We start from the raw sequence: 19,144 nt of genomic DNA on the forward strand, positions 1-19,144 counted from the left end.
TGCTCATCCAGCCGTTGTCACTGCATTCTGCTGAACTAACTTAAACAACTGCAGAGTTTACACGTCTGTTAAAAACAAATTGGGGTCAGAAAGATTTTTTCTGGCAAGAAATGAATACTTTTGTTCTGCAAGTATGCATTAAATTGTTGATGCTGAAAATTCAGCTTTGCATCACAGGAATAAATTTCATTTTAAAATAAATTCAAATACTACAAGAATATCCTGTAAGTTTCAGAACTGAAAATGTCCTTGTTACTGAAATAAAAGCTTTTATTGACACGAGGCCCAGCGAACACCAGATCCTGGAATGTGCCTCCCTTCCGACAGACAGGTTAAACACCGCCTCCACAGAAGAATATCAGCACCTAATTCTGTAGCCCCGCCCACTGATTCACGCATGACATAGTAGGGATATAACATAAGTGGCACTAAACTGGATCGAGCAACCAAGCAATTAACATGCCGCTAAAGATCGCAAAATATTGTGCAGTGCCTGGTTGTGAAAGAACAGTCGCTGCATAACCTTCCTTCAGATTCAAATATATTATTTTTAATGAAGTTTCAGCTCACGTGAGTAAAACAGTGAGTGTTTGTTCGCTTTATTTCACCGTGGATTCCTTTGTAAACAAGACACAGGTTGACACTGGATTTGCAGAGAGACTGATATTAAAAAGCAATGCTGTGCAATCTTCATTGGATCCGACAGGACTGGCGCAGCACACTTATGGGAGTAAAAAATATTTGTACTATGTGTCACTATTGCTTTGTTTGAGACTGCTTGATATGTCTTGATTATGTGTACGTGTCTAACCAAAGTCACAGAAGGCTCCAACTATGAAGGACGTAGCTTGTCAAAAAGACACACATAAAAGATTGTTTACTATGCAAACCTATTATCCAATCACAGCAGTGGGCGTATACTTCCAAGTCTTCAATGCGTCACGCCCATAAAAACTGAGCGTTTCTCGAGCCGGGTAGAAAATAGCCTATTACTTATTGATTTTGATGTTTTGGAATGTAAAAACCATGCAAACGTCATAAGTGGATCTCAGACGACGGTATAAAATAATAAAAAAATGCCAGTTCATGACCCCTTTAAATTCTATTAATATTTCACAGTATCATTATTTAAATAATTGCAGCCTTGGTAAGAAAAATTATTCTTTTAAAAATTAATATTTCACAGTATCATTATTTATTTGTTTGAAGAATTATTCTTTTAAAAAAATCTTAAATTATTTTTAAATGAATATTTCTGCAATGCACTCAATTAGAAGGTTCCCGCTATGACTTCAAAAAAAAACAAAAAAAAAAAACAATAAAAATAAGGTTTTATCAGTTGGTGAGAATTCAAATCTGTTCAAAATGTTATCTCATTCCATTATGAAGGTAAGCATCTAGACATCTAATGCCAGCTGTGCATGATAGCTGTAGCTTCTCTGATCACACACATCTGAGCTAACATTAGCTGCAATGCTTCCTAACTGTTTCTTCTATTGTTAGTCAAAGAATTTCTGTGCACTGATCAAACAGAAATGTGTAGAAGTCGCTAACTGTAACTTTTGAAGCTGACTTTAAGAATTTAACAAACATGAACGGTTTTTACAAGTGGGAAACGTGTAATTACAGGAAGTCTGACATGATGTGAACGCAGCACAAGTTCACAGCTCAACTCTGCAGTTGCAGTTAAAGAGATAGTTCAGCCAAAAATTAAAAATACTGTCATTAAAGTCATGTCATTTAAAACCTTCCAAAACACAAATGAATATATTATAATTAATGCTATGAACGCTGGTATGTTTTTGTATGTTGTTGTTACCATATTTGATGTGCTCTATGTATGTGCAATAATCAATGTTTATGTGTGAATGATGAATGATGAATTATGAATTTCTTTTGTAATGTACTAGTCCTTATAAACTTTCTGAAGCCTTAATGTTTTGTTGTAAAGGACTTACAGTGGAGGGACAGAAATCACTCACGTTTCATTAATAATATCTTCATTTGTGTTTCGAAGATGAACCAAACTCTTACGGGTTTGGAGCAACATGAGGGCGAGTAAATGACGCCCTCATTATATTATTTTTAATCACTGCAATATGTGCAAAAAGTGCTTATCTTTGTGAAATGTGTGATATCAGTAATTAGCATCACTAACTACTTAGGAGAATGGAAATAATGCTTAAGCAGAGACGGATCTGTATCTGCTTGTGATGACACTCAGGCGCTAACAGCAGCATTATGGACATGATGCAACGTTATTGACAGGACAGATCTCAACAAACGAATTACTGATGCTTAAATGATCCTGCAATTTCTATATAAGATGAAAACCTTGTTTGACAAAGCTGCATAATTTCATTGAAATAAAAATGGGGCAGGATTTCCTCACGCTCCATTATCGGAAAACTGGATTCCAGGTTTTGCAATACACATGGGCTATTTGTAGGCCATGCGTGACTATACCTGAGAGACAGTGATCCCACACTTCTTGGCCAACTCTTCCTTGGCTTCCTCACTGGGGTAAGGGTTGGAGAGGTGAGAGTAGAAGTACTCATTCAGCACCTCTGTGGCTTGCTTATTGAAGTTGCGTCTCTTACGTCTGAGGACAAAGTAAGTGGAAAAATGAGTGTTTGATTGATAACAGGTTAATAATTAATGGAATAGTGCAGCACACTAGAATAAGACACTTCTATTAGAAACAGCCACAGATCAAACAAGCAGACACACACACACCTGGCATCAAGGAAGCGAGAGCGCAGGATCATGACGGCCTCACAGGTGCTCTGCTTGAGCTGCATCTGGATGGAGCTGAACTTGCGGTGGATGATGGCCACCATGCGCTCGATCTCTTTGGGCGAGATGGGCCGTGTGCGGGACTGTTCCCTCAGTAAGTTCATCACGTGATTGGTGAACTCACTGCAAGCCTGTTTTCAAATAGATTTGAGGACCATTACATACATACAAATATACATTACCATTAAAAGTTTTTGAGAGAAGTCTTCTTTGCTGAATAAAAGTATGAATTTCTTAGACACCAAATATTTTGGATGTCAAATATGTATCTGAAATAAAACCTAAAATTTCTGAAAGACGTTATTATTACTTCCCTCTAATTATCACTCCACCAGTGGATGAAATCAGTAAATTTGATTAAAAAAAAAATTAAAATAAAAATAAAAATAAAAAACACAAACCAGGAAAATTACACAAGCCCACAAGAATCTGCTGAGATTACTTAAAGGTCAGACGGGGGTCTGATTCTCACCTGTTCGTATTTCTCTAGTTCGGAGTGGTAGATCTGGCGGATCTGTGCGAGTTTGGCTCTGTAGTCAGAGTGCTCGATGCTGCCGTCATTCGGTGATCCTCCAGCCGCTGCTGCAGCTGCGGCCGCCGCCGCTGATCCGCCGCCCTTCTCAGGACCAGACACTCCTTCGGCCAGCAGCATGTTATCCAGACGCATGATCTGGGGATCTGGAGGGTCCTCCTCCTGTACACCTCTGATGCTCAGCACTGCAGAAGACAAAACAGCACAACAGGGTCAATCAGACGGAGAGCTTTACATCACACCATGTAGAATTAAAGGTACTTTCCTTACACCATAGAAACTACTAAATTAAGTGTGCAATTCCTGGCTGAGGCAGCAGAGGGCAGCATGGTACCTCAGTGGAAGGGGTCCAATAACAGCAGAGCATGTGCTGTCACTATAAGCACAAGCAGCCATAAGTACACACCTCTCCGGCACTGAATTAAAGAAAGACCTCTGTCAACTTCCTGCTACGAGGCCATCGCTCACACCTATACGAGCACCTCGCCTACACTCCCATACATATGCACACACACTCCCGGCCAGTGACTGAGGGCAAAGTGTAAGATAGATAATACAGAAATACATGACACCGAGGGTCTTTGTCTTTCCTCTAGACCACAGTTTCACGAACCCTAGTGGTGTGCGAGAATGTGGTGGAAATGCCAATGGCACATGAATTAACATGTAAAGGTGTTGCTTTTAAGTAAATTTAGAAAAGGATGATTTAAATGTAATAAAAATAACAAAAAGGAGCATGAAAAGATATTCAATGTTCTTTCTGAAAAGTTCACCTAAACTCTGTCATCATTTATTCACACTCATGTCATTCTGAACCTGAAAGACGTTCTTTCTGCAGGAGATATTTAGCAGGATGTCTAAGCTTTTATTTCCATGTTGCAAAAGTGGATGTGATTCAGGAACAGCTGTGAACACCATTTACTTTCACTGTACAGGGAAAAAAAGAAGCTTCTGCTAAATGTTTCCTTTTTAACTTCATGCAGGAAGGAAAAGTCACAGGCATTTGGAACAACTTGAGTGAATAAATTACGATTTTAATCCAACTATAAACTGTGTTCAGGGGGGGAATATCTCAATGTACACATTCAGATCACTTAAAAAGTTCCCCACACATTGTTTTGAATGCTTTGAGTAGATCTGAACACGTAAGCACAGTGATCGGATTTTAATCCAACTATAAACCATCTATAAAGACTCCAATAGTGCACTGGGTTTATTTTGTTTGTGAATTGAAAGAAAGAGAAACTTTCAAACACAAAAAGTGCAACTAAAAGGCCATGTGTTGGAAGCAATCAGCATTATGTGGATGTTCTGTCTGTACCATCCCCACTGAAATCAAAGCTGTTTTTCCCATCCTCCCTTTAACTGATAACACATTTAATGACTTCAGCTCATACCCTCCCCCAATAACAGCACAGGATTTGTTTCCAGCTCTCCCTCTCACAACCCCCCCCCCCCCCCCACCCTCGTTCTTTTTGAAAACTTTTTCTTTCCCTTGGCAAGCACTCTTTTTTTTTTCTTGTTCTCTCTTGCCCCTTCAGGGTCCCTCCACTCAGGTCCTCCCTCTTTCTTTCTCTCTGAGTCACATTCCATCTTTCGTTTCTCCCCCTCTCTGAGCTCAGGAATGCAGCAGACCCAGCCGCCTGAACTAATGACCCCGATTCACCATCCCTCGCTCTTTCCCTCTCTTTTTCAGCCAGCAAAACTCAAAGAAAGTCAAAGAAAAAGAAGAACGGATTCTAAAGTACATTAAGTTTGATTCAAAGTGATTTCTGCAATAAGATTATGTTTGTGAATAACACCATGTGAGCATACTGTTGATTTATATGCGCTATGAAGGCACACTATTTAGTCATTTCACAGGAACAATAAAGAATAACACTGTAGCATAAGATTTCATGCATTCATTTCTGCCTACGGTCAGGCTTTAAAACAAAAGACAGAAAACCAGTGTTTGCAAATGTGATTTTCATCTCTTGTCATTCATTTCTTATAATGATGATTTTTAATAATAAAAGACAATTTTTTAAATTAATTAAAAGGGTAAATTCAATAATTTTTTATTGTTATCATTTTAAAACAGAGAAAAATGTTTTTTTTTTTTTTTTTTAATTTTTAATAAAACTGAACTCTGTGTCATTCATTCTAGTGGTAAATTACAATGAATATTAAAATTATTACTATTATTGTTATTATAAAACAAAAGCTAGAAACCTGCTTTTTAAAAGCTCATTCTGGTGGTTAATTATTTCACTAATTATTCAATTTATAAAACAAAGGATAAAAATTAAGTCAAAAAGTATTTAAAAAATTTGTGCTTACAAATATTTTATTTCTATTAAATGCTTTAAACATGTCTCATTCATTCTAGCTAAATTCATTTAAATTATTTATTAAGAATTATTTAAATTTCTATAAAGCATTCTCAGCATTACCACAAGGGGTGCTATAGTGCTCTGTCTCTCAGTTTTCCCTTTCACCTCAACTATCTTCAAGGCAGAGCAACACTCTTAACAATTGCTGAGAAAGCTCGTTAGACTCTTGACATGTTTACAGCTAGCTAACTGAATGTCACACATTTTAATTGTACATTTCATCTGACATCGTTAGTGTCACAATTACAAAAGAACATATGCTTGCAACGCGCACTTGAGTAAAGCATGTGTCTAGCCTAAACTCAAAACGCATCTCTGTTTTCCTGAATTGTGACCCAGACTCCCCGTGTGTGTGTGTGTGTGTGTGTGTGTGTGTAGTCTGATGGGTGAGGGGAGGGCTGATGTTTTTACGACCACAGTCCCACAATCAATAGAGTGAAATGTACCACCTCCCCAAAGAGTATCACCCACAATATCCATTAAAAGCTCTGCCTCCAGCCCAGTACCTCAAGCATACAGCCCTTTCTTTAGCCTAATTATCTCAATTAAGCTGTGATGACTGATAATTACACAAATAACTCGGCACTAGATGACATGGACCCCTTTAAATTTCTAACACCCCTTTATATTTCAATTTATGAGCCTTGATTTTGAAAACCCTAATAATGTAGCCATGAATAAAGCGGCGATACTGCTATGGCTGGGTACGTTGTATAACAGCTTTGCGGTAAACGCTTACAACTACATTCTGAATCCCGACCATATTAGCCAGAAAAGCCACTGCATCTCAATGTTTGCATGTCTTTAAGAAGATTAATAAAGCCAGCCTGTTAAATCTTTCAATTAGCACACTTCATTTATACAAACACACCGCCATGCTAATGAGATAATGTACATTTTAATGCGGTGCATCTGTCCAAGTTGCACTAATATCCTTCCATTAAATTTATGAATGAGCGACGCGAACGCACACCCTCCTCACGGCGAGGTATTCCCTCATTTGTGAAGGATTGGTGAAAACGTGCAGACGGGAAATGCGAAGGGCCGAGTGGAAAAAGCCAGCAGCCATCCAGCCATTAGCAGACAGAGCTGGAGAGCGGTATGAAATATTCAGAGCGCCCGGCTGGGTTCGACCGCATACATAATCAGGCACAAGAACGTGGTGCAGGTACGGCACAGGTGATGTGTTAAGCGCACACAAAGGTATTGTGTTCGCTGCTGGAAGCAGTACATTAATGCTGCCATTTTCTGTGCATTACTGGAGAAGCAGTCCATCACGGCTGTGTTCGAGGCTCGGGCCTCGTCTGTCTTTTTCTCTGGTTTGTTCACCCTCCCTCCTCCTTTGGCTTGGGCTGCTCTCCCGTCATACCCCGCCTCCTTTTCTCTCTGTGCCCCCAGCCACCTCCCCCCATCCTCTGTTCTCCATTTCAGTCGAGTTCTCCATGTGAGCCGCAATCCCTCATGCTGTCAGCCCCCCTCTACCTCTCTCTGTAGACAGACAGGATTAGCATTTTAATTGCATCAGCTCCCTTGGGTATTCTCAGCCTTTCACTGGGAGAGCGCGAGGGAGCAGAAGGGGGGAAGAGAAGGTAAGAAGAGAAAAGAGGAGAATTGTGGGGGGAAAGCAGCAAAAGGGAGTCAAAGGAGGAGATAAAACTACGAGGAGGAGAGCAGACGGAGATGGAAAAATAGAGGGGGCAGGGAGAGCGTGAACGAGAGAACGCGAAAGGAAGAGTTGAAGATGATCGCGGTGGGCTGCAAACGAGTGTGGGGCGACACTTATGAAATGACAACGCTCTGACCGCAACAGCCAATAAATCAAAAGGAGGGAGGCGAACGCGTCGGGGGAGGGATCTGTGCACGCTGAAAAACACGCCCACATGGACGCAAACAAACATGCTAACCTGAGAGCTAAGTGGGATGTAAATAAGGGGAATCTGTCTTCAAAACAAAAATGACTGCATTGCCATTACAGTCGAAGTGAAATACGAGGGCCATTCCTACTTTTGACCCCCATCACACACACCCTTAATATACTGCGTAAATACTAAATATTCCTGGTGTTTAGTAATTTTATTCTTTCTCCTATAAAAATATTTTATGGTTTTGGGGAACATTGATGTCAGTTATTTACACTACCGTTTTTGAAAGAGAAGAAATGAACACTTTTATTCAGCAAAGATTGTCGCGTTAAAATGCTCAAAGTTACAGTAAACGCATTTATGATGCTACAAAATATTTCTGTTTCATATAAATGAATTGATATATTCATATAAATGAATGTTTCATTACAATTGAAAACAGCTATTTTAAATCATAATAATATTTCATAATATTGCGTTTTTTTTTTTTTGGTGCAGCCTTGGTGTACATTTGAGACTTGTTTCAAAATGATTACTGACAGCACACTGTCCTTAAACCACAAACATCTACTCTGCATCCTAAATATCATTTTTCTGTTAACTTTTGTAATATCACAATTCATTGACAAAAACCATCATGACATCATCCTCCAGGAAGTGACACAGTTTTAGTGGCATAACCATCAGTAAGTATAGACAATGACTTCTGTGAGGTTTTGTGGTATTGGTTGGTTTGCCTTTTGATAAGATCCTTCAACAGAAATCAGTACAAACAATCAAACAAAACCTCACATCTTGATTTTGTTAAGCAATCTGTTCATTTATTATGAAGTTCTTGAGTTTGATCAAAGCATATTTCTAAAAGTTTTATAGATATGCACACATACAACACATGCATATTTAACTAACACTGGCCATTCCTCTTGTGAACTCTGAGGAAACTCAAGAGTCTTTTACGCACATTAAAATGCAAGTCGTAGTCCAACTGCAGATCCAGACGCTAGTTCTTAAGAAGACCTGCAGCTGTGTTGGCTTCATAAAAACTAGAAACAAAAAACAAGAGTCCAAAACGAGTGCTAACTTCAGACAAAGAATCAGTGATGAATAAACAACAGGCTTACCAGCAGCCAGTACAGCAGGGGTCTCCAAACTCGGTCCTGCAGAGTTGAGCTCCAACTTGTCTCAACACATCTGCCTGGATATTTCTAGCATGCCTAGTAAGACCTTGATTAACTGGTTCAGGTGTGTTTAATTAGGGTTGGAGCTAAACTTTGCAGGACAGTGGCCCTCCAGGATCGAGTTTGGGCACCCATGGAGTACACGGTGCTGGTAAAGCTACAAGAGTTACTGGTTCAGAGACAACTGCCAAAATAACTTAAGCAACAACACATGACCGAAGAGACAGTCAATCCCAGAAACCAAAAAAAAAAAACGCTGACGAATTTGTAGAGAATGCTAGTAGAGGAAGCTACGAGAGGAGGGCTTCTTGAGCGAGTGCCAGGGTGGTATAAAGCTGCAGAATCCACCAGTAAGTTCCTGTTGTAAGCAGCTCAGGTTAAGCAGGGTCTGCCGGCACCCAGTGGCACGCACCTGGTGGCTCGGCTGCTGACATGCGCACACACAGGCCCGTCCACGCCCTGTGAGGAGCGGCCATTGGTCAGCGTCAACAAAGGAGGATACGATTAGGGTGTGAATAGCACTCCTACCTTAGGCAAACATGCCGTCTGCTCCAACTTGTCATTTATCAGCTCTTAATTAACTCAACTAGCATTTCATAGACCCAAGCGGCGGTACAACAGGCTTCACTCGGCACGCAGGGACCGGTCAAACAAGATCATGCAGGTGAGAACACACACCATCCCACCTCCGCCAACTCGGTGCGGTCAGGTGAAACAGAGCGCCGAGGACAAAAGGAGCCTCTTTGGATGACTTCACTCTGGGAAGAAGAGGAGGAAGAAGGCTGTTGCCGTGGCGATACATCCTACCGACACGCCCCCCTCTCGCCTGCTCCCCGGCTCATCAACACAGCTGCCTCCTGTGCTAATTAGCACCGCCTCTTAAGGAGCTCCTAAAGACCTTGTGAAAAATGAACGCTCATTTGAGAGGTCGTTAATTTGCACTGTTATGCAAATTAGGTGGCAATTAAGCAATAGATCAGAGAAGTGGCTCCCATTTATAATGAGTGAACGAGAAATATGACAGAGGCAAACAGGGCCGGGGAGAGTGGTGGCTGGTTGCACTGAGGGGGTGTGTAAACTAACCTTAGCCCACTGCAGCTCAGGCTTACAGACAGACAGACAGACTGAGAGAGAGAGAGAGAAAGAGAGAGTGTGCACCGCATTGTGCCATGTGTACAGGTCAATGGCACAGCATGTTCAAGTAAAAAGACGAGAGGATCACAGCTGCAGCGCTGAAGCTTTTACTGCATCTCCTTGTGCTCTTCATGCAATCGTAAAACTACATTTTGAATGTTATTTTTGGCCTTTTTTATTATTTATAGGAGAGTAAAGAGAGTACAGGAAATGTTGGAAGCAAGGAGGAGAATCAGGAATAGGTGATGACGCTAGCCAGATTGTTGCATGAGAACCACTGCTAAATGTTGGAGAATGTCTCCCACCTTCATTTCAAAATGCTTCAAAAGTTGCCATCCCTTTGATAGAATGTTGTGGGTGGTTGCCAGGATGTTGCTGTGCAGTTGCTAAGGTGTTCTGAGCGGTTTCACGCATGTCGTTTATGTAATAGCAAAGGTATTTTAGATGGTTGCTTATTGGCCCAAGGCTAAAGAGCTCATCTCCAAGGCTTAATGATAGTTTGGGCGTTTAAAATTTAGGTTCAGTAAGATTTTTTTTTTTTTAAACAAATTAATACGTTTATCCAGCAAGGATGCATTAAACTGATCAAAAAGTAAAGACATAGTTCAAAAGAACAGAGTTTGAAATCAAAATTTCTATTAAAGAACTCTGAAAAAATGCATCTTGACTTCCACAAAAATGTGAAGCAGCACAACTATTTTCTACATTGATAATAAGAAATGTTTAATGAACATCAAATCGTCATGTCATAGGTCATAGAATGATTTCTGAAGGATCATGTGACACTGAAGACTGGAGTAATGATGCTGGAAATTTTGCTTTGCATCACAGAAATAAACAGTTATTTTAATTAAAAAAAAAAAATAAATAAATTGCACCTCCTGCCAGCTAGCATTCAAGTCCATTGCAACTGGTACAGTACACGTTATTTGGAGGGTTTGTTCAAATCCCTAACCCTATGTTTGAGCATTAGCAACCACCATTAACTATCCGTGTTTCCATCTTAACCTACATTATAGAGCGAGTTTGCATTAACACCTTTGCGTGAGACAAACAGATTATTGTAGCTTAACAAAAGGCCATGCCTCAATCCAAATGGCATGCGTAGAAACTCAAAACTCCCTCCCTCAAGAGAAGCTTAAAGTGAGAGGAGCTCGGGGCAAACTGACAGATCACCCCTGCTCAAATCCCCTCTCCAGCGCTCTAGATTAGTCACAGACTGCAGTGAGGACCTCCACATAGGGATGGAAGGCTCCCATCAATTGTAATTAATCCTTAATTAGTCTGGATTAGGTGTTGGGCTCTGACTCTCTCCCACCCCAACAAAGCCACGCCAGCTAATGTAATCCAGCTGAGGCTACATTTACATATCTTTAATTAAAGAGACATGGGTTTCTTTCAAACACTGCTCCCTAGACCTTCATCTCCATGAGTTTTGAAACACACCGCGGCTAAATACGGTTGTCACTCTTCTTTCGAGTGCTTAATCCCGTTCCGTAAACACAAAGTGAGGGTGTTTAAGAGAGCGAAAACCATATTCTACTGCAATGAACTCTGCTCCTAAAAATTCAGTTAGTGACAAACAAATGTGTCTACATGCTATTTACAAATAAGGATGCAACATTTTTAATTAATATGGTTAAATGTGGTCATGATGTTTTAGATTTTTTTTGTGCTAAATGACATACAACATTCAAAATGCATTGAAGTTCTGTGACTTAAAATAAGCAGTGCTTCTCAACCAGGGGGCCTCGGGCCTATATATATATATATATATGTGTGTGTGTGTGACGTCACTTTCACATCATTATATATATATATATATATATATATATATATATATATATATATATATATATATATATATATATATATATATAATATATATATATATATATATATATATATATATGTATGGCAGGGGCTATTTAGCAAAAAATTAAAATCTCAATTTTTCCAGAATGTTTGAACGATTCTCGATTTTTTGACTATTTTTAACTAGTCACCTTAAAAATATAACTACAACATGATTCAAGTTACTTTTTCTTTATTAACCTTTTAGTTAAAGAAAATTCTATTCCAAGTGCAGCACACATGTTGTCAACATGATGTTAATGTTAAACAAATTACTTGTTAAATATCTTTGCAGAAAGATGCAAAAACTAGAGCTACATATTGTACAAACTTGTCTTATACATACATATATGTGTTCAGAAATAATAGGAGGAAAATTATTTTACAAAATCTCAAAAGTCAAGGTAATTCAGATTCAAAATGACTGAAGGTATAACACCAGTAGACTTTTATTAACTATAAATGTTCTTTAAAAACAACAGCAGCTTTCAGCCTGTCACCATGATGCAAAGATGAAATATCAGATAAACAGTAGTAGTTCTATACAGGATTTTTTTTTTCAATTGTGCTGCTTTTCTATTGTTTTTTCTGTGTAAACGTGGATGTGTTTGACTGTTGCGCTCGTGTCTCTTGCAGTGTCTCATGGATGAAACGCCATTCTAAAAAGACGGCGCTCAAGTTAAAAGAATTTTACTCCCATCTTCTTGCATGTTTTACCCATTCCACTGCCCGCGTCACATCTTTGTCAACACAAAAGCACATTCTGTGTAAATGACGTCTAGTGCTATATTCATGGTCCTTCACTGAGCGCGTCAAAGGTGAGTGGTTAATCATGTGCACCTACATGCGGTTGGATCGTTCTTTTCACTTTACTGTTATCACCGGCACATTGTCAAAGTGTCTAATTCTAACATTTGGTAATTTTTCTATTTAAAATCGTGATTCCTCGATTTCTAAAAAATTTAATCATGGCAAATTGTGAATAAAAAATTATTTAAAAAAATTCTTATCCAGTAAATCGCAAAATACTGGAAAATTCATGGGACTTTTGAATATCGTTGTGAACAATGGGGGGCCGTGGAGTTCAAAAGGTTGAGAACCACTGCTCTATAATGCTAATGGTTAATATTTTCCCCGTCATCACAGCCTTGGTAACATCAGCAGAAAAGTTGCTGCAAGCACATGCAAAGCATAAAATAATTACATTTTGATGAAATGAGTGCATCGCACGCTGATGAATTGTACACAATAGAACTAGACACCATCATTTAGTAAATAGGGTCAACTGAGATTTCACGTCATCTTTAAATTGCATTTTCCAATAAATTAGGCGATTTGCACAGAGGAAGTACTTGGCCTATCAACTCAAAGGGCCTGGGTGTTTTTTTAAACGTTTCCTTGCATTCAAGAATGCACCATGCAATATAGCTCGTCAAGTCCTGAGAAAAGGCTTGATTCCTCAAGGAACAGCGTAATGAGAGGAAAGACGCTCAGCCCACACAGCATTAGGATGAAGACGAGCATCGGGGTGACGCTCTCCCCCCACCATTCTGGACCTTGTGATGGGGGGAAGGGGGGCGCCTGTCAGGGCCAGGGGTCTGTGTGATATTAGCCGTCTGCCAATCCGGCGTGGGGAATGGACACAGAGTAATTACTGCTGCTCTTACTGCCTCATCAATCTCTCTCTATCGCTGTCTCTCTCTCCCCCCTCTCCTCCCTTCACACTCTATCTTTCTCACTCCTGGAACAGAGGAGAGAAAAACAGATTGAGTGACAGAGCGCACCACACAAGAAATGCCGAATGAAATAGGGCCCCTACCAAATGATGATGTTCAGGGGGCTGCTTTTACATGTGTGGTTGCTGTATGCATGTTCAAAATGGTAATTTTTGCCGTTTTTTTTTCTGAAGCCAGGTTGAACGCATTAGTCACGCTGCACAAATGTTTGGTCTGTTCAAGTAACTGTTAGTCTGAGTTCATCTCTATTGCAGTTTATTTAAGTTGTAAAAAGTCTCACACTCAACTGGCTCCTTTGCCCGAAGGCCTGCAGGCTCTGCCTCGTAAAACGAGTCTGAGATATCCAACAACTCATAAAATTTTACAAGAGGATTCAAATTAAGGTCTTTCAAAAATGAATGATAATTAAAAACCCTTAATTAGGACTTTGAGCAGCCAGACCGTGAAACTGGAGTCATGTAGTTCATACAGGTTGGTTATAAACAAGGATTTGAGCTTGTTTTTCTAAACCAGATGGGCTTGTTGTGGAACTACATCCATCTACATGGAAACCATCTAGAAATTTTACATGATGTGCAGGTGATAGCGTCATTAGCTGAGGTTTTCCAATACTTGGAAAGCCATTTGTTGGTGCCAAACTGTTTGAGCACTTTGAATGATTTGCTACTTAAACCGTCAGGATAAATTACCGATATCAAGCCAATCTTAACAAACCTTCACCGGACAAACCATGCATCATGTAAAACAATGTGTTAAAACACCACTAGCTATAGTTAGGCAAGTTTATATGTCTGAACGTTGGCCAGCTGGATTTTGAAACTTACAGTATTTTTGACCACTCTTGTGCTCTTGCTAATAATGAAATTTTGATAGTTTTTATATTTAATAGACATGATTATTTTGTGGAAACTGGAAAGATACTGGAAATGCAGTTGACGGTCACCAGTGCATGGACACGTCCTTTTCTATTCAAGTAGCTCACCAGTGCACTGGACACTTTGTCCTTTTAAAGCCTATTCAATGTGGTTTCATATTTAATTCATACAGCGCTAGGTTTATTTGAGGCCATGGCGTTCTTAGTCCTGCCAAATCATTTATTTGTTTCTGGGATTTTAACAGCAGAAATGCACTAAGAGTAAAGTTGACTTGGCCGGTTCTTCTGGTAGGTACTCTTCAAACATCACATGACTTCACTATTTTGAGCTATTAGCAAGGGAGTTAACAGCTATAGAAGAGCCAAGAGAGTTAACCAGAAAACCTTCTGAAACACAAATTCAGGATTTTAAGCTCTATGAACAGAAGAATTGTACATTTCTTTTCCATCTGTACCACGGACACAGGTGTAGGACACAAAAGGAAGTGCATTTGGTGCCCAGTTTTACTTTTTTTGAATAAATTTTTCTTTTCTGTTACTCAACATGCAGTTTTTATGGCCTCATATTTATTAAGAGATGACATTAAATATTTGTTCCTTTAAAAATAACAGCATTATGTAAATGAACTGCAAAAAAAAAGCTTAAAGAGTATTAAAATTATAAAGAGAAAAAAAATGGTGACCGGCCACAGCATAAAATATACACTTTTCCCATTAAACATACAATCTAAGTTCACTAGTTAAAATGCTTCCATTCTGAACTTTTTAAAAATATATATATTTTAGATTTTTAACAATTTGAGTGAAAAGTGGAATTGGAAAAATTAGCTTGAATTACAAAATGCATTTGTATTCTCCGTAAATTTGTGTGAAACCTCATGTCATCCGTATTATCTTGAGAATAATCCAAAGAGCATCTTGTGCTTCAGTGGAAGCAAGAACATCTGATAAAGTTCACATGATCAACGTCACAAATGTGCTTTGATTAGTGACCCAGAAATAGTGCCGAATCTTAAATATTGCTAATTATATATTAATAATGTTTTTTGTTTTAAGCTTACCTAATGTTTCTTGTTTTAAATTGTTCAACTAAAATTTGTGACCGAACATTCCACTGTGATCGCTGAGTTGCATTTTAACCCAAAATCATCAACTAGCTATAATAATATTGGCTGTGCTTCATTTAAAATTCAAAAACATAAAAACAGAAAGTACAAAAGCACATGACCTCGGCGATGAGCTGGGCAGCCAGAACAAAAGTCCGGGTGCTGAAAAGGGTGAGAATCAACTCGCTGCAACCGTTTTAAGTCGATGGGGGAGGGTCAAGACCGAAGAGACAATTGGCTCGAAACCTCATCTCACTCTTAATTTGTTTCTAAGGAGATTAATTAACAAATCGTACATTTAAAACATTGTTAAACAGATGGGGAATTGCGAGGGGGGTGGTTAGTGTGACTTTTGAGTGGAACATTTCCTTAACAATAAAAAACAATCTTCCCAACTGCAGCAGCACACCGAGGAATTCAATGCCCCTCCCCCACTCTTCCCTAACCCTCCCCTCCACCTCCATTACCATATCAAAGCCCCGAGTTCAGAGCAAGACTTCTCTTTCAAGAATGGAAGCAAGGCATCAGGAGGGAGGAGGAGGAGGAGAGGACAAGACCACAATACCAGGGAAAGGCCTGAGCTCCAGCATGCTTTTATCCCTGCTGTTCGGTGCAGGAGAGAGAGAGAGTGAGACACAGGCAGACACACCGAGACTGAGGAAAACAGATGTAAAGACTACTGATCAGCACTACAATCATGTGCAGTAGAGGAGGCTGCCTTCTTTAATTCACATTCCAGAGGCAGGAGATAAAAGCAGCGGGGAGTCTTGGAGAGAGGCAGTGCAGGTATATATATATATATATATATATATATATATATATATATATATATATATATATATATATATATATATATATATATATATATATATATATACACATACACACACACACACATACATATATATGGAGCTGGGAAGGCGGTGGGGGACGTGCTGATCACAATGATGGACACCATCCACCACACAACTCCACTCAGAGCTGAGGCCTGTTCAGACAAAGCCCGAGCAGATTTTCAAGCAAAACAAAAATCTCTGCAAACTCAAGCATGCAAACCCGTTGTTTTTATTCAAATGCTAGACTGACTTTTTAAACGATTAAATCTCACTGAGTAGAGAAAATAGAATCCAGATTCACATTCTATTTAACGTTTATTTAAATTTTTTTTTTGTGCAGTGACCAAGATTTTTACTACAATAATACAAGACGTTAATATGCTTACAAAACAGCTGCCATCAATCCAGGATATAAATTTCTTTGACTTTCCAAATGTTTTGTATTCTCCCAAAAGGACGTTTCAGCACGTTTCCACATTTTTAATTACTCCATTTTTTTCCCCTTAAGTATTGCCATTGAATAGCAAGAAATAGAGAGAGATTTTTTGTACAGCGCTGGATGAATGTATAACAGTTAACAAAAATAAAAATAAAATACAGATTATTTTAAAATAAATGTAATATTTTATTTTGTTTATATATATATATATATATATATATATATATATATATATATATATATATATATATATATATATATATATATATATATATATATATATACACACACACACACACACACACACACACACACACACATATACTTATAATTATTATATTTAAAAAATATAAAATAATATATAAATATAATTATGCATTATAAATTGTATATTAAAAAAAAAAATCAAATACATAATAAAATATATTGTGATTTCGAATTCCCAAATACTATTTATTGCAAATACAAAAGAATTTTAGTTTTGGTTCAAAAAATGCGTTTTGTCACAATGAATTTACCATAAACAGGCTTTAACAGCAAAACCGCAGCTCAGATCAGACAGTAATGGCCTCGCTCCTGTCATCTAGTAAATCAGCTCGTTTACGCCGAAGTCTTCAGGGTAAAACACGGATTGTAGATTAAGTTTGGCGATAACCGAAGTGATGTATGGAAAAATTCTGACCATTAACTTCGCCTGTCTGCACTGCCGACAACACCTTCCATTTAGTGCTGCATTTCTCCCCGGCCCTTTCTCCACTGGCAGGCTAAATGTGAAAATCAAAGTGAATGACATTAGGTAAATAAGACAGCAGGTTGCCTTGGCAACAGGGACAACCCCCGATACCCATTCCTCTAGCCTACCCTTTACTTGCATCCAATTATAGGAAAGTAAGACTGGGTTATTGACAGATTGCCACAAACAGACCGCTGCACATCATTTTTGCACTGTAATTCCACATGAGCATGCTTGTTACAGAAGCTGAGATGGATTCAAGCTGCAGGATATGACAGGAAAGAAACGAGAGAAACCATGGCACAAAGACAACGCCAACACCTCCATAAATATTTAATCATTTGTCAGCCTCTCTTTTTGAGGGGAGAAAGCTGCAGATCTGCCAGAAAACTGACCACTCTGTGGATCTTCCAGTTAAGATGCGGGAGCCGTTACCTGTTTGGACCGGGATGGTTTGCGTGGACGGGGTTCACAATGAGAAATGTAACCTCTAAAGCAATGAGACTAAAGCAAATACACTTGTTGCTAGTTCAAAGCTTTGAAAAGAATTCAAGTGAGATTTCACAATGTAAACATTGAAGCCATTGTTATGACACTTAATGATTGCAGTGGGTGATATAATAAGACACCTGGAAAGTCCAGAGAAATTCAGTGTGATGATTATTAAACACCTGTCTCTGCATATGGTCAATGCAGAATCGATACGGAGTAATGAAAAAGATCTATTTGCAATGTGGGAGTGTGGCTTCAAGACACAAACTCGCACAGAACGTCTGCATTGGCAGAGTAAGGGAACGACTTACCAGTTTTTTCTTTGATCTCGCATAAAACACTGAAGAGAGCCGGCTTCATCCTGTGGCAGTTCAGTGCATGTTTTCTGTAAGAGAGAAAAGGAAAATGTTAGAGAGACTCTGATTATGTTTCATTTCAAACATATCGACCGCTAATTGGCCATTTCAAATTTACTGGCATCTGTCGAACACTGTGCCCAGTTAACAAAGTGCCCTTCTGTCAGTTTCCAAATTTACCAATAATAGCCTCGACGATGAGAAATAAACATGTAAAGGGAAATTCAAAGCCACTGATAGAGCCATTTATTTACATGCTTTGCATACATGTTATTTTAGTGCCCGAATGACTAAAGAAATTATTCAAATAAGATCATAGCACAAACGCTCCCACAAAATATGTGCCGAATGAACTTTGCAAAGGGCAATGGGTCAGTTCTTAAGGACGCAGCAGACCAACACAATCTGCCACACTTTACCACATCTCTTTAAAAGATTGAAAGTAGGCATGTCTACTGCACATATCTAAATATATATGGCCAGATATAATTCCCTTCTACATCATTTCATATTTATTTGATTAATTACTGCTGCCACAATCAACCGAAAACATACACAAAAGCCTCTTTTACACAAAATCATTTTGTGCCTAGGGTTTTAGAGTTAGCCCCAAAATCTTTTCACATTTTTGTGAATTTTGAGTATATATTGTGTAAAATAAGTGCTCACTTCATTTACCATGCTTAAATTTTATTATCTGTAATCATAGATTCTACTATCTAGACCATTTATTTCAAAATACTAACCAAATTTTATTTAAAATTCCGTTTTTAGCCGGAAAGGTCCATTACTACAGTGCTTAAAATGTCCGGATTTTGGCTCTGTTTTCCTATTGTTTTCA

General features: G+C 38.7%; 1 protein-coding gene across 7 annotated transcripts in view; it reads right to left on the bottom strand.

Annotated features, from left to right (window-relative positions):
* LOC109048869 (pre-B-cell leukemia transcription factor 1-like) overlaps window positions 1-19,144 on the bottom strand; it is a 34,126-nt gene that overhangs the window by 7,743 nt on the left and 7,239 nt on the right. For all 7 annotated transcript variants that reach the window (XM_042719313.1, XM_042719308.1, XM_042719303.1 and 4 more), the window contains 4 exons: window positions 18,259-18,332; window positions 3,269-3,513; window positions 2,737-2,927; window positions 2,467-2,602 (listed from right to left, as the gene is read on the bottom strand). In XM_042719313.1, coding sequence (XP_042575247.1) covers window positions 2,467-2,602; window positions 2,737-2,927; window positions 3,269-3,513; window positions 18,259-18,332 — 646 coding nt within the window. The remainder of the gene's footprint in view (window positions 1-2,466; window positions 2,603-2,736; window positions 2,928-3,268; window positions 3,514-18,258; window positions 18,333-19,144) is intronic.

The sequence above is a fragment of the Cyprinus carpio genome, chromosome A3 (genome assembly GCF_018340385.1).
Source record: "Cyprinus carpio isolate SPL01 chromosome A3, ASM1834038v1, whole genome shotgun sequence".
Taxonomy (NCBI): domain Eukaryota; kingdom Metazoa; phylum Chordata; class Actinopteri; order Cypriniformes; family Cyprinidae; genus Cyprinus; species Cyprinus carpio.